Source organism: Pleurodeles waltl, chromosome 2_1, assembly GCF_031143425.1.
Source record: "Pleurodeles waltl isolate 20211129_DDA chromosome 2_1, aPleWal1.hap1.20221129, whole genome shotgun sequence".
Lineage (NCBI taxonomy): Eukaryota > Metazoa > Chordata > Amphibia > Caudata > Salamandridae > Pleurodeles > Pleurodeles waltl.
The window spans coordinates 707820588-707843716 of NC_090438.1; the positions used below are offsets into that span (position 1 = coordinate 707820588).

General features: G+C 44.3%; 1 protein-coding gene and 1 pseudogene across 2 annotated transcripts in view; one reads left to right on the forward strand and one right to left on the reverse strand.

Annotated features, from left to right (window-relative positions):
* LOC138267833 (N-acetyllactosaminide beta-1,6-N-acetylglucosaminyl-transferase-like) overlaps positions 1-23129 on the forward strand; it is a 135621-nt gene that overhangs the window by 103822 nt on the left and 8670 nt on the right. The window contains exon 3 of one of the 2 annotated variants that reach the window (XM_069217051.1): positions 10756-10833. The exons of the other annotated variant lie outside the window; for it this stretch is intronic. Within the exon in view, the coding sequence (XP_069073152.1) occupies positions 10756-10833 (78 nt within the window). The remainder of the gene's footprint in view (positions 1-10755; positions 10834-23129) is intronic. 2 annotated transcript variants of the gene reach the window in all.
* On the reverse strand, positions 15144-15252 carry LOC138270328 (5S ribosomal RNA; annotated as a pseudogene).

Sequence of the window (23129 nt, forward strand, 5' to 3'; positions counted from 1 at the left end):
GTAACCTCTAGAGCAGGGTGCTGTGTGGGTAAAAAGCAGAACATGTACCTGTGTAGTTTATATGTCCTGGTAGTGTAAAACTCCTAAATTCGGTTTTACACTACTGTGAGGCCTGCTCCCTTCATAGGCTGACATTGGGGCTACCCTCATACATTGTTGAAGTGGCAGCTGCTGATCTGAAAGGAGCAGGAAGGTCATATTTAGTATGGCCAGAATGGTAATACAAAATACTGCTGACTGGTGAAGTCGGATTTAATATTACTAATCTAAAAATGCCACTTTTAGAAAGTGATCATTTCTTTGCACTTAAATCTTTCTGTGCCTTACAATCCACGTCTGGCTAGGTTTAGGTGACAGCCCCTTGTGCATTCACTCAGACACACCCGAAACACAGGGTACTCAGCCTCACTTGCATACATCTGCATTTTGAATGGGTCTTCCTGGGCTGGGAGGGTGGAGGGCCTGCTCTCACACAAAGGACTGCCACACCCCCTACTGGGACCCTGGCAGACAGGATTGAACTGAAAGGGGACCTGGTGCACTTCTTAGCCACTCTTTGAAGTCTCCCCCACTTCAAAGGCACATTTGGGTATAAAACAGGGCCTCTGCCCTACCTCATCAGACACTTGCTGGAGGAGAAACCTGAACCAGAAACTACATCCTGCCAAGAAGAACTGCCTGGCTGCCTAAAGGACTCACCTGACTGCTTTCTACAAAGGACTGCTGCCTTGCTGTTGCCCTGCTGCCTTGCTGAACTCATGTCTGGCTGTAAAAGTGCTCTCCAAGGGCTTGGATAGAGCTTGCCTCCTGTTCCCTGAAGTCTCAGGACCAAAAAGACTTCTCTTTTTCATTTGGACTCTTCGTGCGGCAAAAATTTAGACGCACAGCTTGCTCCGCGGCAAGAAAATCGCCACACACCGACGCTGATCGACACGACACCTTCGGGCGACCGGAACTTCGACACACGGCCTCGCAAGGACAACGCCGACTTCCAGAGGGGAAATCGACGCAACGCCTGCCGTGAGACCGAGAATTCCACGCACAGCCTCCCGGAATGACGCGCAGCTGGAAAACAAGCCGAAGAATCCACACACAGACCCCGGGACATCTGGTAATACCCGCGACCCACAGAAAAAGACTGTCCGCGCGCCAGAAAACGACGCACGACTTCCCTGCATGAAAAAATTATGATGCAAGTCCGTGTATGCAGAGGAGAAATCGACGCACACACCAATTTTCCACGTATCTCTTCTTCTGCGGCCCTTTGCGGAGATTTTCCACTTTAAACCAGGTACTTTGTGCTTGAAAGAAACTTTGTTTGCTTTTTAAGGACTTAAGACACTTCATATCACTTTTCTTGTGTTATCTTTACAAATTCATATTGCATCTTTGATCATTTTGACCTACAATTAACTTGATAAATTTTATATATTTTTCTAAACACTGTGTGGTGTACTTTTGTGGTGCTATATTGTGTTATTGTATGATTTATTGCACAAATACTTTACACATTGCCTTCTAAGTTAAGCCTGACTGCTCGTGCCAAGCTACCAGAGGGTGGGCACAGGATAATTTTGGATTGTGTGTGACTTACCCTGACTAGAGTGAGGGTTCTTGCTTGGACAGAGGGTAACCTGACTGCCAACCAAAAAACCCATTTCTAACATTGGTGATTAGCGGTGAGGATAGGACTTGTATTTGTGCAGTGACATACAGTAGCTAAGTATGTCACTACCTACCCACAGTTGAAGGTCAACTTGATTTTTATCTCTTTTTGCAAATTCGTTTTTCCTGACAATTTTCAAAAACTAACTACAACCTCAACATGTCTCTGACTGGGTCTCAAGTAGGAGACTTTGACCTAGCCCTGTTGGATACATATATGGTCAAACAGCTAAGAGGGTTCTGCAGAGTGATGAGAGTACCCACCCAAGGGGCCTCCAAAAAGGAGGACTTTTAAGTGGCGCTGAGGGCCTGGGCAGAAGCCCATTTAGAGGAGGATGATGAGGAAGAGGAGCCAGAACATGGTCCCTCAGAGGATTTGTTGCTATCAGTGGATGATGTAACCGCTGCAATTGTGCCCCCTTCCAGACCAGGGAGCAGTATCTCTGTGCAAAGCCTGACCGCAGAGGAAAGGAGAGAAGAAAGGGAGTTCCAATTGCAAATGGCAAGACTGAAAATTGAAGCCAAACAAGCTGAGGCTGAAAGAGCAGCCAAACAGGTGGAAGCTGAAAGAGCTGAAGCTGCAGCTGAGAGAGCTTTGGCTGAAAATAAACTATTGTTGGCTCATGAACTGAGCCTCAAGGAGCTGGAGATCAAGGCGAGACAGTCTGAATCCAGCAATAATGGTGGCAGCATGCAGACAGGACCTGCTGGAGAAAATAAGGTTCGTATACCCAAAAATGTGGTGCCAAGTTTTGTGGTGGGAGATGACATAGATAAATGGTTAGCTGCCATTGGTTCCTGAAGGGCAATGGGGGGTAGCTATGTGGGGTTATGTGCCGCCATTGGGGAGGGACATACTTCTCACATTTGATCAACCTGATGAAAACACATACCCACTTCAGAAAGCCACTTTACTTGCCAAGTTTGGGCTGACCCCTGAGGGATACCGTCAGAGGTTCAGGGACAGCACCAAACAAGCCACACAAACATGGGTAGATTTATTTGACTTTTCCAGTAAGGCACTGAACGGATGGGTGCGGGGCAACAAAGTAGATAATTATAAAGGGTTATATGACTTGATTCTGAGAGAGCATATGCTCAATACTACTTTTACAGAGTTGCACCAGCACTTGGTAGATAGTAAGCTGACTGATCCCAGGAAGCTTGCTGAGTAGGCGGACCTCTGGGCTAGAACCAGAGTGTCCAAAAAGGTATCTGGGAGGAATATGTGACAGAACAACTAGGTCCTAAACAACTATAGCCTAAACCACTACTGCTAAACAACTAAAAAGTCTCTACAACTAAGTACTGAACAACTACTGTCTAAACAACAATTGTGCCTGAATAACAATTGCCTGAACAACTACTACATATTTATATATTCTAAACAACTAATAAACCATAAAAACCAAAAAGAAAATCTTACCTTATAATTAGTTGTTCAGGCAATTGTTATTCAGGCACAATTGTTGTTTAGACAGTAGTTGTTCAGTACTTAGTTGTAGAGACTTTTTAGTTGTTTAGCAGTAGTGGTTCAGGTAAGTAGTGGTTTAGACCTAGTTGTTCAGGATGTTTCCCATCTGGGAGTGACCCCGAGAAGGGTGGTTCCGGTTCCCCCGACAGAGTGAGGGGGAGGTTAGAGATGACCCAGACGAGTCCCAGACTAAGGGGGGAGGAAAGGGTTCCCATACCCCATCTGAGAAACAGGGTGGTGGTTCTGGTGGGCAGTGGCCCAAAGCATCCCATTCCCAACCCCGCTGCTTTGAGTGTTCCCAGCTAGGACACAGGAAGGGGGACTCTGTCTGTCCAAAGTACTAACCCAGTATGGGGACCTCTACAGGGGTGGCCCATGTGGCCGTAGGGGAAAGTAGTCCCCAGGGGCAGGTCGTAGACCATGCCTTCATCTCCTTTAGTTGGGAGGTGGACTCAGAGGGTAAACTGGTGATCCCTGAGGGTGGGAGTCGTCACTTCCACCAGGTGGGAGTGAATGGGAACCCAGTCACCGCTCTGAGAGACACAGGGGCTAGTCTTACCTTGATTGTGGAGAGACTAGTGTCACCAGAGCAGTACACCGGACAGGTGTGTAGAGTGACTCCAGCCATTGGGGAAGATTTCTTCCGCCCCATGGCCCGGGTGTCTCTAGAGCGGGGTGGGGAGGTGACCCAGAGGCGGGTCATAGTTAGTCCCCAGCTGCCCATTGACTGCATTCTGGGGAATGAGTTTCCCTTAGTGTCAGGAGAGCTGAGAGGGTTGACCCCTACGGGGGCCCTGACAGTTCAGATGTCTGGCAGTACCACTCCCCAGAGGAGGGTATGTAAGCCCAGATGGGGAGGCACGGTGAGGAATGACTCACCCCTGGCCTCTGTTCAGCTTCAGGGTACAGACCCTGGGCTGAGTGACCAGTATCAGGGACCCACCCCTGACCTGGTGAGAATGGAGAAGGGGTACAAGACCCCTGGGGCTACTGCCCCCCATTCTGGGATGCTTCAGGAGCCCCTTGGGAGCTCCCTACCAGCCCCCCAGCTGGGGGAGAAGCTCATCCAACAGCCCCCCTCAGGGTCTCCACTTAGCAGTGGATGGTCTGGGGCCTGGCTCATGACACTGACAGCTGTCAGTGGCCACTGTTGGTTTCTGTCCTTGTGGGCAGAGTTTTCCCTGGGTTGGGGATAGAAGTCAGACCCAAGGAATGGAATGGACCACATCACTTTGTTGGCCATTGTGGTACTGTCTGCATACTGGGATACATCTGTAAGCAAATTAAAGTTAGGAGCTTTACAGATGGGGTCCTCAGGTGATGAGAAGGGTTCCCCATGGGCCAGTTCAGTGGCCCCAGAGAGTATAGACAAAGAAGCCTCACTGAGTTCAGAAAGACGTAGATATGGCAAGTGCCCCTGCAGTAGCAGGCCATTGTCCATGTTCTATCACCTTAAGCAGGGAAGTCCGTCAGAGTGTTGATTAATCTACCCTGGCTTTAGGCTGAAAGAGGGATATGTTGGAAGTGGCCCTTCTGCAGGGTTATCCCCAGACTTTTTGCCTTCCTCCTTCTCTTTTTCTGACCTCATTTTTGCTGGTTTTTAGACTCTGCACACTTTACCACTGCTAACCAGTGCTAAAGTGCGTATGCTCTCTCCCTTTAAACATGGTAACATTGGATCATACCCAATTGGACTATTTAATTTACCAATAAGTCCCTACTAATGTGCCCTGTATGTGCCTAGGGCCTGTAGATTAAATGCTACTAGTGGGCCTGCAGCACTGGTTGTGCCACCCACTTAAGTAGCCCCTTAACCTTGTCTCAGGCCTGCCATTGCAAGGCCTGTGTGTGCAGTTTCACTGCCACTTCGACTTGGCATTTAAAAGTACCTGCCAAGCCTAAAACACCCCTTTTTCTACATATAAGTCACCCCTAATGTGTGCCCTAGGTAACCTCTAGAGCAGGGTGCTGTGTGGGTAAAAAGCAGAACATGTACCTGTGTAGTTTATATGTCCTGGTAGTGTAAAACTCCTAAATTCGGTTTTACACTACTGTGAGGCCTACTCCCTTCATAGGCTGACATTGGGGCTACCCTCATACATTGTTGAAGTGGCAGCTGCTGATCTGAAAGGAGCAGGAAGGTCATATTTAGTATGGCCAGAATGGTAATACAAAATACTGCTGACTGGTGAAGTCGGATTTAATATTACTAATCTAAAAATGCCACTTTTAGAAAGTGATCATTTCTTTGCACTTAAATCTTTCTGTGCCTTACAATCCACGTCTGGCTAGGTTTAGGTGACAGCCCCTTGTGCATTCACTCAGACACACCCGAAACACAGGGTACTCAGCCTCACTTGCATACATCTGCATTTTGAATGGGTCTTCCTGGGCTGGGAGGGTGGAGGGCCTGCTCTCACACAAAGGACTGCCACACCCCCTACTGGGACCCTGGCAGACAGGATTGAACTGAAAGGGGACCTGGTGCACTTCTTAGCCACTCTTTGAAGTCTCCCCCACTTCAAAGGCACATTTGGGTATAAAACAGGGCCTCTGCCCTACCTCATCAGACACTTGGTGGAGAAGAAACCTGAACCAGAACCAGCATCCCGCCAAGAAGAACTGCCTGGCTGTCTAAAAGACTCACCTGACTGCTTTCTACAAAGAATTGCTGCCTTGCTGTTGCCCTGCTGCCTTGCTGAACTCTGCTTGCTGTCTGGCTGTAAAAGTGCTCTCCAAGGACTTGGATAGAGCTTGCCTCCTGTTCCCTGAAGTCTCAGGACCATAAAGACTTCTCTTTTTTATTTGGACTCTTCGTGCACCGAAAATGTAAACGCACAGCTTGCTCCGCGGCGAGAAAATCTCCGCACATCGACGCGACACCTTCGGGGCGACCGGAACTTCAACGCATGGCCTCGCAAGGACAATGCCGCCCGACTTCCAGAGGGGAAATCGACGCAACGCCTGCCGTGAGACCGAGAGTTCCATGCAATTCCCGGAATGATGCGCAGCCGGAAAACAAACCGAAGAATCCACGCACAGACCCCGGGACATCTGGTAATCCCAGCGACCCACAGAAAGAGACTGTCCGCGCGCAGGAAAACGACGCACGACTTCCCCGTGTGAACAAATAACAACGCAAGTCCGTGTTTGCAGAGGAGAAATCTACGCACACACCATTTTTCCACGTATTTCTTCTTCTGTGGCCCTTTGTGGAGATTTTCCACTTTAAACCAAGTACTTTGTGCTTGAAAGAGACTGTTTGCTTTTTAAGGACTTAAGACACTTCATATCACTTTTTTGTGATATCTTTACAAATTCATATTGCATCTTTGATCGTTTTGACCTTCAATTATCCTGATAAATATTATATATTTTTTTAAACACTGTGTGGTGTATTTTTGTGGTGCTATATTGTGTTATTGTATGATTTATTGCACATATACTTTACACATTGCCTTCTAAGTTAAGCCTGACTGCTCGTGCCAAGCTACCAGAGGATGGGCACAGGATAATTTTGGATTGTGTGTGACTTACCCTGACTAGAGTGAGGGTTCTTGCTTGGACAGAGGGTAACCTGACTGCCAACCAAAAACCCCATTTCTAACACCTTTGAAGTGCACAGATACCCTGTCCTTCCTATCCTGGCTCCAGGCTCATTACAGAGGATTATGCAGCTTTTTGTGCGTGAAAAGGACACAATCTATTCAGGTGTAAGTGAGGCTGTGCCCAGCTCCCCCCTCCCATCCTGCCAAGGATGGCCCATCAAGATCCATCAGGTCACACCTAAGCTCCCATTGTGGGTTGCTGTCTAGGAGGAATAAACAATGTCCAGCTGTTACCACACCCAAACATGGAATCAGAAACATGCAGTAGGCATCAACTGGCTAAAGTAAGAAAATAACCCAGAGGCAGAAAGAAGCTGTCTCTAAGGTTCACTCAGCTTCCTTTGTCCAAACACTAATAACCAAAAGATGGGAACCCTTATGCCATATCATTCCAGGCCCATTGATATCTTTCTCAACAGACCCTCAACCGTGTATTCTACCCTCAACAGTGAATGCTACCGCCTTGGGGTGATTTTGTGGGTAGCATCATCACAGAGTCTTCATTCACTTCGGTATCTCTTTATCCAAATAAACTGAAAGATATCTCAGTGAGAGGGTAAGTGAACGAATGTGAGTTAAAATGACTTCATATCCTAAATTCCTATTTATTAGTGTCCATAAAAAGGCCTCTATTTTTGGAGAAGCAATCAAATCTTACACAGATCTATAATGGCATTAGATCTGTAGAAGATGTTGATTGCTTCTCCAGAAATATAGGCCTTTTCCTGTGGTGGAATAGAGGAAGAGCTCCCATTGAGATTCCCTTCTGTGCTCCCAGTGTTGTGGCACTAGTCATAACTACATTTGTTGATTACTTGAAAGTTGCAAGTATTCTAATTAGCAATAGGTTCTGATGAAAGCCATGGAGCCTGAGTGGCCGTGTTAGGCTGAAACATGTCGACCTTAAATTTTAGTTGTGTAGGATCCATTGCGGGTCCTCACAACGTCACCTATTTTTAATCTTACCCTTATCCTTTTTATGGACATTAATAAATAGGAATTTAGGATATGAGGTCATTTTTAGATAATTTTAACTCACATTCTTTCACTCATGGAAGGGGTTCATGGTTTTGTCCTCGCGACGGGTGGCATACTGTTTAGATGTGAACTGATTGGCTTCTATCAAAGCCTGCTCCTGGTTCTCAGCCGCTTGTGTCCTGGAGGGGCGAGCCATGATTCCATATTTCTTCTTGTGCCGAGATTGGGGTGTAATCCATTTTTCCAGTTTGGAATCGTCACTATGTGGTTTAACCAGGCCCTTGGCATTTAACCAAGTCCAGGCGTCCTCCAGGGATGGGAAGATATGGGTTTTCTCCCCGTGTATCACCCGAAGACGTGCCGGGAACAGCAAAGAATAGGTAAGATTGCACTCGCCCAAGAGTTGTTTAAACCTCGTGAAGGACGCACCCTTGCATTGCACCTCCATGGTGTAATCAGGGTAGACGGTAATATTATTATTGTCTAACTGCCAAGGTTTCTGCGACCTGAAGCTCTGGAGGATCTCGTCTCTATCACAGACATTGAGGAGTTGCACTATTAAGGACCCGGGCGGAGCTCCCGGGCGCAGTGGCCTGCTCGAGTTCCGGTGAGCGCGTTCAGCTGTGAAAGAGGGTGATGCATTATTTGCCAATACCGTGTCTTTCAGCCATTGTTCTAAAAATGTCTCAGCATTAAGCATCTCCACTCACTCCGGAAACCCCATAAAGCGGACATTGTTCCTCCGCGACCTGTCCTCCGCGTCTTCTGCTCTTTTTTTCAGTGATGTAACCTCCGTCTCCATCTGCTGCAGCTGGTCCTATAGTTCTTTGATTTCGGGTCGAACTGTTGTGATTGTAGTTTCATTGTCAGAAACTCTGTCCACTAACATGCAGTGATCCGCTCTAAGTAGGTTCACCTCCAGTGCCACCGAGTCTATTTTCCCCTCCAGAGTTACCTTGGTGTCCATAATGGCTTGTAGTAGCTTGTCAAATTGAGTAGAGTGGGCCAGCAATGTCTCATTCATTTGTTGGAGGGCTGCAGCATGGTCGCTTGCAGCGGTGATGGGGGGTAGCATTACTCTTTCAGTGGGCAGTGGCTGCTTTATCGGCTTTGGTTTGACCATGATTATAGGTGACTCTGCCCACGTCATGCGATTACACAAACTTCACACAGCTCAGTCCATTGGCTGGGTAACACGTCCCTTTGAGGCTCGTATGCTGCAGTGGGCACTGTGGTGACCAGGAAATCCAGCAATGTTATTAGGCACCGAGAGTCGCGTGGTGCCTTGCTCACATTACAGTTGGCTCACACAGCGTGCTGTCATATTGGAGGCCTGCGAGCTGGTTGGGGCGACCTGCCCAGCCCCGTGCTCCCTTTGACTTTGGGCGAACTTGAGGCTAGTGTCCCTCATATGAAGAGCTTCCGATCGTCCTCAAGAAGCCATCCGCCATATTACATATAGCCCCCAGTTAATAGAAGGACCAGCACTCCCAGGGTGTCCTCACCTCGGTTCCGCATCCATTGCTCTTAGGCCGGCCCCCAGGCTGTGTGGGCGTTCTGCACGGAGTTCACTTCATTCGGTGTCGGGAAGTCTGAACACGGCCTGCAGATCGCTCAGCGTCGTGGTGGCCCGTCGGTATGCCACACCGACCTCACCGCGGGGCCCGCAAGTACGCAGGGCCCACGTGGTCAGATCCTGAGCCCCGATGCATCTACACGCTGGTTCCTCCTTCGGCGGGCCACGCCACCTCTGCTCGGCCAGCACCGCTACCCGTCATGCCCCTCGGCCCTGCCACACCAGCACTCGGGGCAAGCAGACCACGCTCCGGGGGCTTGTTCCCCACCACCGGGGGATCACCACGATCGCGTTGGCAGGCACTAGGATAGTCTGGGCAGGGTGAACAACAGTATTATTTTCAGGCCGCGAGCGGAGCTCTCTTGCTAGCGTCCGCTCCGGTCACCATCTTGGCCACGCCCACCAATTATTTACTGTTAACTATCTATAATTCTATATGTTAGTGGTGAAGTGTAGATGCATTTGTGGCACTTTCAAGAAAGTGATTTATTAATTAGAATGGTTTTTACTCCACCATAGTCCACCACAAGTAATAAGGTCACCACCTGTTATATCCAGACAAATGTTTCGGTAATTTAAACCTGAGCTCAAACCTTGGTAACTATGACACAGCACAGACAGGCTTAATGTAGAGAACATGTGTAAAGCATTTTGAAGAGCCAAAACAGTTAAAAAGTCAATAACACACCGCAAAAAATCAAATTCCAAATTATAAAAATAAAGACAAATAGAATAGGCAAAATGACAGAAATCCAATAAGGGGGAACATGAGATATATATTTTTAAAGATTTAAGAGCAAAGAAAAGTACTGCGCCAATCAGTAATCACTGTTCATGGGTGATTGGTACCAAGGCATGTTTTTTGACATACCACAATGGATACACCAAGCAGGGTTGTACCTGTCAAAGATTTAACTTAAGTGTTAGTCTGTTAGTCTCTCAAATGTAATTTGAAATCCTCCAGCTGGGCAATGTTGCAGGCAATGTCAGACGATGAGTTTGAGGAGGCAGGATAGCTGTTAAGGGATCCCCCTGAAGCCACTGGTTTTGGGGGGAAAACTCAGAGTGGAAAAAGTTCACATTTCACACCCAGTAATGTCCTTTCCTCTGTAGGATATCTTAAGCACCTTCTCCCAATCACGATATCCATGGTCAGACTTAAGCTAATTTAAGGAGTTCAGAATCCCACTATGGTGCAAGGCTCCAGGCTATATCTGACAATGAGTTCCACATGGCTGCATACCTTTTCACTTTGGGTCCACTCAAATGAATCTACTTTAGAACATTTGGAACAAATTCTCTTCACATGCTTTGGTAATTTGATCTTCAAATTGTCTCCCACTTTTAATTTGTTGTTGTTTGAAATATCCATCCTGTACTTTTTAGCATTATTCTACATCACATTGCTTTTTATAGTGTCATACTTTGTTTTAAATTACAGATTTTTCTTTCAGAAAACTACCTACTGGGATCGTTGTTTAGGCTTTCGTCCTTTAAGTGGCACAAAAGGAAAAAAAATGGAGCAGTGCAAGGTTGTGTACAATGATATGACCATAATAAATCTGCAAAATGTTTTTTTAACATGAATGCGTGCTTTAAAAGCTAATTGAATATCCTCAACTAGAGTCTTGTTTAACCTTTCCAGCAAACCATTCATGTTTGGCGATTACAAAGCAGTTTTGATATGATGAATACTTGCAATCTTAAAAAACCTAAGATATTTTGTAAGCTGAGCTCCAATATCAGAAACAATAGCATCAGGGAAGCCTTCTCTCCTGAAAGCATCTTGTAAGAAACTAATGATAGCTTCTTTATTGAGTTGTGAAATCCATTTTATCTCCTTCCACTTTGAGAAGTAGTCAAATAAAACAACAATATAAGTTTTACCATGGCTAATCCCTTCATGAGGACCTAACAAATCAATAGCTATCTTTGACCATGGAGATTCAGGGAAATTTGTTTGTACTTACGAAGATTACTTTGTCTGAATGTAAACGCAAATAACAATTCTCAAAAAACGTAATCACTGTCCATGTAAGGCATCAGAACATTTCTCTTACCTTTTTCATGGTACTAGTTTGACACAAATGACCTAAATGAGCAATAGATATAAGTTTATTTCTAATGCCTGCAGGTGGAAGAATACATTCTCCTTTGACAACAACATAGTTTTAAAAAAAAAGCTCACCCTTTGCCTTCCAAATGCCTGAAGTTGTTTAGATAGATGTTTCTCCAAAGGTTAACCATTAATCACATATTCCTCAATTGTTTCCAAAGTATGATCAATGGAAGTAGCTATTAACCGTTGCTATTTTGATAAACCTACAGAGAACATAAAATCTTCTGCTGTTCCACTTTGAGAAGTAATCAAATAAAACAACAATATATGTTTTACCATGGCTAATCTCTTCATGAGGACCTAACAAATCAATAGCTATCTTTGACCATGGAGTTTAAGGGAAATTTGTTTGTACTTGCGAAGATTGCTGTGTCTTTAACACTTTGTCTGAATGTAAACACAAATAACAATTCTCAAAAAACGTAATTATATCACTGTCCATGTAAGGCATCAGAACCTTTCTCTTACCTTTTTTATGGTACTAGTTTGACCCAAATGACTGCAACTAATCACCACTGGAGATACTGATAACACCTGTCATCCTAGACAAACAATCAGCTCACATTTTGAGCACCTAGCAAATAAACCACTGTGAAATTGTACTCATGTAACTTAACCAATATTCTTACCAACATGGCTGATGCATTACCCATTTCTTGTTTAGAAAATAAGGAAATCAATGGTTTATGATCACTTCTTAATTGAAAAGATTTGCCCCATAAATATATTTTAAAATGTTCCTCTGACCAAGTACATCCTAATGCCTCCTGTTCAATAGTAGAGTATCTGGGCTCTGTACAAGTCAATGGTTGGGACGCAAAAGCAACAGTACGCTGAACTCCATCTTTGACTTGACTGAACACAGCACGAAGATCAGTGGTACTGGCATCCACCAAGATCACATTCACTGCATCTTTAGCAAAAGGCATCAAAGGTTTTGAAGTAATAATTTCAGCCTTCAAGATAGTGAAAGCTGCAGTGTGTTCTTCATACCATTCAAACTTTGCTCCTTTTTAAAGTAATCATCTCAAAGGATACATAATATCAGCAAATAGTTTAACAGAGCTTGAATAATATTTGCATAATCCAAGATATGATTTTAGTTGATCTTTGTCACCAGGAATTTTCATAGTCCAGTAAATCTTTTTTTAAAGGAAAAATGCCCATGTTTGTGATGGTATGACCTAAATACTCTACTCCTTGAAGCATAAACTTTCACTTGTCTAAATTAAATGTCATACTTTAAAAAAAAATCCAACACCCTGCTCAGAAAACTAAAATGCTCATTAGCTGTTTCAGACTATATGAAAATGTCATTCTGAAATGCCACTACCCCATCAATATCCCTAAAGAGGCAAAACATCAACTTCTGGAATACTGATGCAGCTGACGCAAGGCCAAAAGGAATTCAAATATATTTGTATGCTCCGTCTGGTGTAATAAATGCAGTAGTGTGTTTGGAATCATCAGTCAACTCAACTTGATGATAAGCTGCTTTAAGATCAATTGTTGAAAAATATTTTGCTCCTTCTAACTTGGGAAACAATTCTTGTATTCTAGGTAAAGGATGACAATCATCTAGAATTTGTTTGTTGACTGATCTTAAGTCAACGCACATTCTGAGTTCTCCATTTTTTTAAAATAAAACTATGGGAGATATCCATTCAGATGAGTCAATAGGTGTACAGGTAAATCTTTATTACCCATGTTTTTAGGTTGAGTGTTAGCGTTAGGCCTGCTGTATACTAAAGTTTACAGTAGAGTGAGTTCCAGCATTTTGATTTGTTAGTTGCAGTGCCCTTCAAAAATTCTTGCTTGCTAGTGGTCAGTTCTGCCTCTTTGTCCTGCCTTTTTTCACTTTGGGAGCAGCACAAAGTACTGTGTAATTGCGCTATGTCCTGTTTATCTCTTCTGTAAGGGACTTTTTTGGGGCATTTGCCTGTTTCACCTCAACAGTGTGGGTGCTTATTCAGTCCCTCCTCCCCAGCAGCTCCCTCTGTAAACATAAACCAACAGCAGAGGGGGGCTTTTCCAGGGCCAGCTCACCCTCGCTCTCTTTATTTTCAGTCTGTTTGGCAAGAAAAGTCCACTTAGTAATTTACAACGATAGGAGCTCTAACTCAAGCAAATACCAGATCATTGCATTCCCCTCCCCCAGCTTTGTAAACTCCTAACCGCAAGAAAAGTCCAGTTAGGAGTTTGCAATGGTAATAGCTCTAACTCAAGCAAATGCGTGACCCGTTGTATTGAAAATGCTCGTTAAATGCTCTGGGTTACGTCCGATTCTCTCATCTTCACAGGCTGCAGCAGCTCCTCCCCAACCTAGCATGACTATCAGATAGCCCCTCTCACACACTCAATTACAATGGACAACCCTGTTCTGACACAGCATGTGCTGCACCTCCTTGGACCCCTCCTTAGGGCATGACACCGAGGAGTCACCATGGGAGACGCTGCTTCTGAACAGCAGCGATCATTCTCCCTCCCAAGGATGATTAGATGCTGCTATGCAGGAGTTCTCTCTTCGTTATCCCACTGAGTGGCGACACCTCAATTCACTCTGGCCGGGAGAAATATCTCTTCTACACTACCTTAACAAATCCAGAAATAAACGGGAAGGCAAGCCAATGACTCACCTCTTGCACTTTTTTCACTTAATGGAGAGGCTCTGTCACTCTGTAAGTGCCATCTGCAACATATTCGCCATGCCGTACAGGCAGAGGGTGGCCAGTCTTTTCTTTACTTTTGTCAAACCAGGGTGCCACAGAAGGTATTTAGGAGTTGTTGGAAAAATCTGATATTTCATCTTTGAATCTTTTCTCCAACAACAGGCAAAATAATGCCCTTCTTACAATACAAGTGAAACCGAAAGAGACAGAGGTCTGTAGTTTAATGCTTAGGACGCAACAGTGAGTAATGTGCTCTCTGCTGGGATGTTTTCCTATGTTGAACAGGTTTTATTCTGCACACGCCCTGCTCACCCATTCTTTCTGTGGTCGATAAATGGATCGTTGAGTTAATGGCACCTGTTACAGTGCCATGAAATGCCGGTAAATGCTTTGGAATGCTTTTACAACAACTCAAATTGTACCCACCTTTCCTCTTTTTATTCCCTGTTTCTGGAATGCTCTGCTTTTGGACTCTGTTACACTAGTGTCTGCAACTCATTTCATTCCTCAACACCGAATACATCATCGTCCTTTTATCACATTTCCGACACTCTGTGCTGATTTTTTCCATTTGGTTGCCAGTAGTGGGCTCAAGCACTATTTCTTGGGGGCTAAGGCTTGTTCATGGCACAAGTCTTAAACAAAATAAGTGGGGGGACTCACCAAGTTAGACACTATGCAAGTGACATCACGGCACATGACACCATGGCGTGTGAAATCGCACCTGACAGGAAATGACATCACAAGAAGTGTCGGATTGGTCTTAAGACCTCACGCATATGCTTACTGCAAGAAAGCAAAGCCTTAGCTAGGGATCCCTTAGCCCGTCATGGAGCAAATGTTTTCTTCAGCTTGGGCTGAGTGTAAAGTGGAGAATAATTGTAAGTTTTCCTTTAGAAAGTGTGTATTTTAGTGTTATTGCTGTTCTTTTTTATTTCTTATTTGAAGACAGGAAAAAAAGAGTGCAGGAAATAAAAAGTGGAAAATGAAATTAGGGAGGAAGCTGAGTAATTAAGCTAAGAAGTGCAGCACCTAGTGTCTGCGAGAGGCAAAATGCCTACAGCACCTGGTATTCCCATGCGGTCTCCCATCCAAGTACTAACCAGGCCCGACCCTGCTTAGTTTCCAAGATCGGGCACATTCAGGGTGGTATGACCATAAGCAGGAAAAGCTGCAGTTTCAGCTCTCTTCTGCTTACCAAGCCCACCGCCCGGAGCCTGCTGCTCTTAATCGCACCTGCACAGGCTCCCCTTGGGAAGTTGGACATGCGCTTACTGCCGGAGGCCCAATGCCCCAACCCACATGGAGCACCATCGTTTCGCTTGCGAGACGCATTAGTAGTTAGCAAAGGGCTCGGAGCCCCACCCATGTCACGTCAGTGTCTTTCATTGGTTTGTGGGCTTGCCTTTCAAAATCTGCTTGCTTTCATTAGTGGAAGGCAGGCATACGTCATGCCTTTTTCCGGTGGTTTGCCCTCCTCGAGCGCAGCGACCAAGTACTGAAAACATGCGAAGCTCACTGTTTTCCGTCTGGTTTGTGGACTACTTTTTATCTTTTTTCGCAGCGTGATCTCGCTTGGCAGAAGTTGAGCGCTTTGCCTGACATCTACCCTGTTACATAGTTAACTGCACTTTTGCCTGTTACGTAAATAATTGCACATTTGCCGATAGGTTTAATTTGGCAAGAAAAGTCCAGTTGGGAGTTTACAACAGCTAATAGCTCTAACTCGGAGAAATGCAAGACCGGTTGCATTGCAAATGCTTGTTTAGCATTTGAGATCATTTATTACAAACCGATATTGGCACATGTATCAATTTCTTTTTTTTGTAATATAGCATTATTCTTTAATACAATCTGGTGAGAAAAACCATTTACCTTGCTAAGGTGATTTCCAAATAAACTTTTATGATCTCTAATATGTTTTCCAAATTCTTTTCCGCACTCAACACACTTTGTCCTCTTCCCACTTCCTCTGACAATCGCACTTGCACTTTGGGTTTGGGATTGAGTGTAATATCAGACTTTCCTCGAAGGCTCCAACCTAACACTTGCAACCCATCAATAGCTACATAAATTTGTAAATGATAGATGTGTGTTTAAACTAATCCTGGATACACAATAGCCTATCATATTCATTTCCTTACCACAAAAACCAAATACTTTCACATCTGGAGGTTGTAAAACTTTGTTTATCCAACTACTTTGAAAACACTTGCTACAAATAATAGTATATGGAGATCCAGAATCGACCATTACTTTTATTTTCTTGTTATCAATAACTATTTCAGACATTGGTGGTGTATATGGTTCTGTGCCTACCTCAATATCCTTCATTTCATTTCTGAACACCATGTTGGCTTCCTTATTGTTTACATCAGACTCCATTTTACTATCATTTTTTTCTAAGTTGGTATCAGACAACTCATTCTCACTATCAACATTTCCTTGAACACACAATACTACATTCTCTGCTGTAACTTCCTCTTCTGCACCATCGCCATGTATACTTGACACTTTTGGCAACACTCTTACAAATTGCCCCAAAATGTCCCAGCTTTCCACACTTAAAACATTTCTTTCCATTGGTAGGACACAATTTAATTTGAAAATTGTGTGTTTTTGAACCACAATGAGTGCACTGCACTTTGCTACTAGCGATAGTAGATAATGTTTGAGTTTTACTAAATTTATTTTTAGAACCCATTTGTTTCTTTGTAGTTTTCATTGTTAAAACAGCTATTATTTCTGAAGTGCCATCTACATTAATAGTTTTAAACGAGCTAATGGATCTTTCAACACTCTTAACAATATCAATTGCTTCTTGCAAAGTAGGATTTTGTTGCCTCAATAGTTGTTCTTGAATTTTCTTACTAGAACACCTTATATTAAGATGACCTGTAATATATGTATCAACTTGTCCTCTAAAAGCACAATCAGCTCCTAAAATGCGAAGAGCAGAAACATAAGTATCCATAGATTCTTCTAATAATTGATGACGCGTATACAAATTATATATTTCCATAACAATATGTGGATCTTCGCAAAACATTGTTTTAAGGCCATCTAATGTTTCCATAAAGCAATCATAATCACCTGCCTCTACTCCTTTTGGTGGTTTCATTGCAGGTAAATGTTCAAAAACATCTTCTGCATCTGTTCTTAGTATATTTAATAGTGACGGTTTTTTTCTAGATGAGAGAAAATTATTGCCATTAATCGTTAGTAAATAATTATTAAAATTCCTTAAACATTTTTACCACTTCATGGAAGGCTGGTTTGGGCAAGAGAAAAATGGAGGAGGTGTATTCCCACATGTAACAGACATTATCTAATAATTAATGTGTGTACAATATATATTTATATATTCAAGAACACACTTAAAATGGCAGATTTAGTAGAAAAATTGAAATGATGAAATGGGTGTGTGTTTCACCACGGGAAACACACAAATGTTATTTATATAAGGTGCATGTATTACCGTAACATATGCATGTCACTGAATAGAACGCACAAGAAACATGTCCGATCTGCTGAGAGAGTCACCTTAATGAAATAAGTGTGCGCATCACGGAACATACCAGGGAATGTATATAAGTATTTGTAAAGTACCTTAAATGGTGTGTGCATCACTGTCAAATTCCAATGATGTACTCCATTAATGTGCAATGTTCGCCAAGAAAATTATTCTGATACACTCAAAATGGCTGCTATCATGATTACATTAGCTTTGACCAATCTCTGAAGAAGTACAGTATTCAATACGGCTATAGCTGGAAGCTAGACCGGTAACTCCTAAATGACATCTCATAAATAAGCACGTCTCCAAACTTCTAATACATACATCATTTGAATATGGCTGACATTTAAAGAACACTAGACCGGCAACTCCTGGATGACGTTTCCTCAATAAACACATCTCCCCAAAGATACTCACCACAGCAGCAATATCCTGGTGGTCGCTCCTTCCTCCCTGCAAACCAATGGAACCTCGAAACTGTTCTTCCGCAGCCACCCAAAGAAATGTCAGAGAGCGACATCTGGATGCTCCAAGGACACAACTGTGAGCTCCTCAAACACTTCTTATGGGCTCCTCGTAATCCTCTACCCCTTCACCATAATATGTGGTACGATGGATAACAAATGCCACATAAACTTAAGTAGTAGACCCTTTAATTAGCACCCAAGCGCCTGGACAGCAGTTGTCAAACTACTGGCTTGGCGTCGTTTAGAATTGAGATTTTCCTAGCCTTGGTGTCTGAAAGGCTAGATTTTATTAAAGACACGGAGGCGAGTATTATGCAGTCTTTTCTTGCTTTAATTTTTAACAGCAGCCAAGTAAAAACTACAGTACCCAGAATAAAGAAAACTACAACGATGACATCATAGCTGCAACAGCCAATAGGATAACATACAGCAATACTAATATCTTAACTGCGAGTAACAAGTCCTCTTTTCTTGATTCAAAACTAAAGAGGAGAAGTAACAAACAAAACGGCATAGAAAATAGAAACCAAAGTCACAATGTCCATGCAACAATCTTGAATATGGCGAAAGTGGAGAGCCATCCGGGAGGAATAGACGTTGCCGGGCGAATCCAAAATCGGTAAGAGTTGTTCGTGTGCATCATGTCGAGCCAACGCTGGAAGAGGGAGTTGGCACTGAAAGAAAGATACAGGGCGGGTTAAAATAGTGGTGGGATAATACTCGCCTCCGTGTCTTTAATAAAATCTAGCCTTTCAGACACCAAGGCTAGGAAAATCTCAATTTTATTACAAGACCGGAGGCTCATATTATGCATGTTCAAAGCATAGCAATGACTGAATCTGAAACATGAGAAATTGGTTTACAATACAAAGTTCTAAACGTACTTTCATTCGACCAGTCTGCAGACTTGAGAATATCCTGAAGAGAGGATCCTGCCCAAAAGGCGCGAGAGGCCATAGCACCTCTGGCCGAATGGGCACCGAAGGAATTTATATCAATGCCAGCTAAAGACATGACCCATTTAACCCAACGAGCCAGAGTAGGGGAAGAAACAGGGTTATGTGGTTTCTGAAAGGAAATAAGCAACTGGGAGGCAGAGGACGATCTCAAATCTGCAGTACGAGTCACATAAGTTTTGAGACAATTTCCAACACATAGTTTGGGTTGAGAGGGAAAAAATGGATAATTAACACAAGCTAAATTAGTTTTCGTACGTCTCTTGACCTGGAAAGAAACACCAAGGGGGGAGAAGAAAAAGGAAGAAACATCCAACGCTTTAACGTCTGAGACCCGTTTGATAGAAACCAGACATAAGAGCATGGTTAACTTGGCCGAAAGCTGTTTGAGAGATAGCAAATCATTATTAGGCCAAGAGGTGAGAAATCGTAATACTAGATTTACATCCCACATGACATTATATCTAGGAGACGGTGGAAAAACGTATCTTACTCCCTTTAATAATTGGCAGACGAGAGGATGTTCCCCAATTGGCCTACCATCAACTCTTTGATGCTCCGCAGAGATGGCAGATCTGTACATGTTAATAGTGCGATTGGCCTTACCTTGAGAGGCCAAAGAAGCCAGGAAATTTATAACTAAAACTACATTCGCCGAAAAGGGATCTGAATTCCTGTCCAAACACCACATGCTCCAAAGGGCCCAAGCGGATTTATAGGCTCTGGAGGTTCCAGGGGCCCTGGCCTGCTGGATGAGTCTAGCAGCATCTTCCGAAATTCCTGGGGTTCTCCAGGACGGCCCGAAATTCTCCAGGCTATGAGAAACAAGGAGCTGTTGAGAACTAACTGATGTTGTTGGCCTTGGGGATCCAAGAGGAGGTCGGGAAAGTGAGGAAGCCAGATGGGCCGATCGATTGCCAACTCCAAGAGAGTTGGGTACCATGGTTGGGTCTGCCAGAAAGGAGTTACAATCACCAGAGTGGACAGTTGTCTGCGTACTTGAGCCAGAACCCGGGGAATGAAAAGGAAGGGAGGAAATGCATAAAGAAGGGAAGACGGCCAAGTCTGAAGGAAGGCATCTGTGGCTAGAGCCTGCGGATCTGGCCTCCCACTGAAATAGGAAGGAAGGTGAGAGTTGAGGCGAGAAGCGAAAAGATCTATGTACATTTCGCCAAAGATGGAAGAAAGACGCCTGAATACTGAAGGGTGCAATTGCCAATCGCTGGAATCGTGAAGATGTCTGGAATACCAATCCGCTACTGTGTTCAGCCTGCCTGGCAGAAACACTGCCTTGACCGAGATGCGACGAGGAAGACAATACTCCCAAAGATGCTTCGCCAAAGTGGATAGAATCTTGGATTTGGTACCTCCTAGGTGGTTGATATACCTGACCGCGGACAAATTGTCCATCCTGAGGAGGAAGGTGCAACTTACTCTGTTTTTTGCAAAAGTGCGGATGGCAAAGGTACCTGCAAGCACCTCTAAACTGTTGATGTGCAAGAAGGACTCCTTCAGAGACCATGCGCCCCCAGTCAAGAACTGACCACATCTTGCGCCCCAACCAGTCCGACTTGCATCGGATTCTAATACAAGATCTGGGGCGGCAGAGAAGATAGTTCTGCCGTTCCAGGCATCTAGGTGTGTCAACCACCACAGAAGTTCTTCTTTGGATTCGGCGTCTAAAACCAAAGGATCCGAATAAGCGAGACCCTTGTGAAGATGACGGATTTTGAGCCGCTGAAGGGCGCGGTAATGTAAAGGACCTGGGAAGATGGCTTGGATAGAAGAAGCCAAAAGGCCTACTAGACGCGCCAGAGTCCTGAGGGAGATATGAGGGAGAGATAGGGATTGACGAATCTCTTTCTTGATTAGGGATACTTTGTGTTGAGGGAGTTGCAACACCGACAGAGTAGTGTCTATTAGAAAACCAAGAAACTCCAACTTTTGAGTCGGAATTAGGACCGACTTCTGTACATTGATAAGAAAACCTAGGCTGAGAAGTAGGTTCTGACAAAGTTGAAGATGGTTTAGAAGCAAACGTTTGTCTTGCACCATCAACAAAAAGTCGTCTAAATAAAGGATTAGACGAACCCCGTGAGAACGGAGAAAGGCTGCGACGGGTTTGAGAATTTTGGTGAAACACCAAGGTGCGGAAGAAAGCCCGAAGGGAAGAACTCTGAATTGGTAGAAAGAGTCTAGCTACTGGAACTGAAGGAATTTCCTGTGTGATTGATGAATTGGCACTGTGAGGTAGGCATCCTGAAGATCTAATCTGACCAGCCAATCGTGCCGAAGCAGAATGTCTCTGAGGTGGAGAATAGTTTCCATCTTGAAGTGTCGATAAACTATAAAATTGTTGAAAGCCTTTAGGTTCAACACCAGACGAAATTTCTGATTTTTCTTTTGGACGAGGAAGATGGTGCTGAGAAAACCCGAAGGGTCGAACTGAATGGGTTCTATCGCGCGTTTGGAAAGGAGAGAGTGGATTTCGACGCGCAAACACTCGGTTTGATCTTGGGAAAAAACTAGTGGCAGAGGAACGCGGGATTGAATTGGGGTTTGATAAAATTCTAACAGGTAACCTTGGATGGATTGAATTACCCAGGGATCTGAGGTGAGAGAAAACCATGAATTGAGGAACAGAGCCAGTCTGCCTCCTACTGGAGGAAGGCCAGAAACGGAAACACTTACCGGAGGTTTGATCTCCTCTGTTGGCGTAGCCTCGCTGCCGGTAGCCTCTTGACCGACGGGGATAGAACCTTGGTTTATATCCTGTATAGGACTCAAGCTGGGATTGCTGACTGTAGGAGTCTCTGCTGGCGTATTGGCCTCTGATGGAGCGGCCAGCAAAGCGACTCCTGCCTTTGCCGGCCCTGGCAAAAACCCGAGATGAAAAAATCTTTTTCATAGAAAGCTGGGCCTTGTCCAGGGAGGCAAAGGTGGACACATATTTCCCCAGATCTTTAATGAAAGAATCCCCGAATAATTGGCCCTTAGCCAACGGGCCATCATCCTTAGAGGCTAAGGAGGCTAATTTGGGATCAATTTTCAAAAGTAGACTCTTCCTCCTCTCAATAGATAGCTGAGTATTGGCATTCCCCAGCATGCAGATAGCGCGTTGCGCCCAGTTTGAAAGAACCTCAGGATCTATAGGACTGTTGTCCATTTTAGCCTCTTCCGCCAAGTCAAAGACTCTAGTGAGAGGACCCACCAAATCCAGGAGCTTGTCTTGACAACCTGACCAAGCTCTATCAACGCCCTTCTTGGGATCCTTGCCGAATTTGGTAAAAAACATCAGCATGTTGGGATCAATAACTGGGGTTGCCGTAATGTTATCTGGTAGTGAGGGACGGGGACACTCCGACTTAAGCTTATTGCGAGTGGCTTTGTCGAGGGGATGGCGTAAAAAGAAAGAAACATAATCAGCCACATGATCGGATGGATACCACTCCTTTGAATTTGGATGAACCATGAAGGAAGGGTCGAATAAGGGTTCGCCAGCATGGTCAACCAAAACATGAGACACAGGGTGAACGGCACCACCGTCACTCGGAGAAATTTTACGCCTTTTCTCCAAAGGCCCACACAAAAATGGATCTGCCGATCCGTCCATGTCGTCATCATGACTAGAATCATCATCGTCATCATCTGTGTCTCTCAAATGTGAAACATGCACTGGAGAAGAAGGGGGACCCGATTTAGTGACCTCTCGGATGGAAGGACCAGAGGAAACGCCTTTGGACGGCCCTGGGAGGGTGGCCGCACGTTTCTTGCCTTTATTAACAGGCAGCTTGGAAGAGGACATAATTTTGGAAAAGGAGGCTTCCAAATTCTTTGTAATATCTGACATGGAAACAGTCACTGCCTGTTGTACAGAGTCCTTAATGAAGGACTTTAAATTCTCTTGAAAGAGTTGAGAATCTTCTTCCTCAACCATAATGAGGAAAACCAATAAAATATATTAAAAATCAGTATATGAAAATAAATATATAAATATATAATTAAAATAAAATAAACCTAAAACTGAAACTGGGGAAACAGGGGTTAAATATGAAGAAAGTGGGAGGGAGTGGCTGAAGGGGCAGGAACCAGGAAATAGG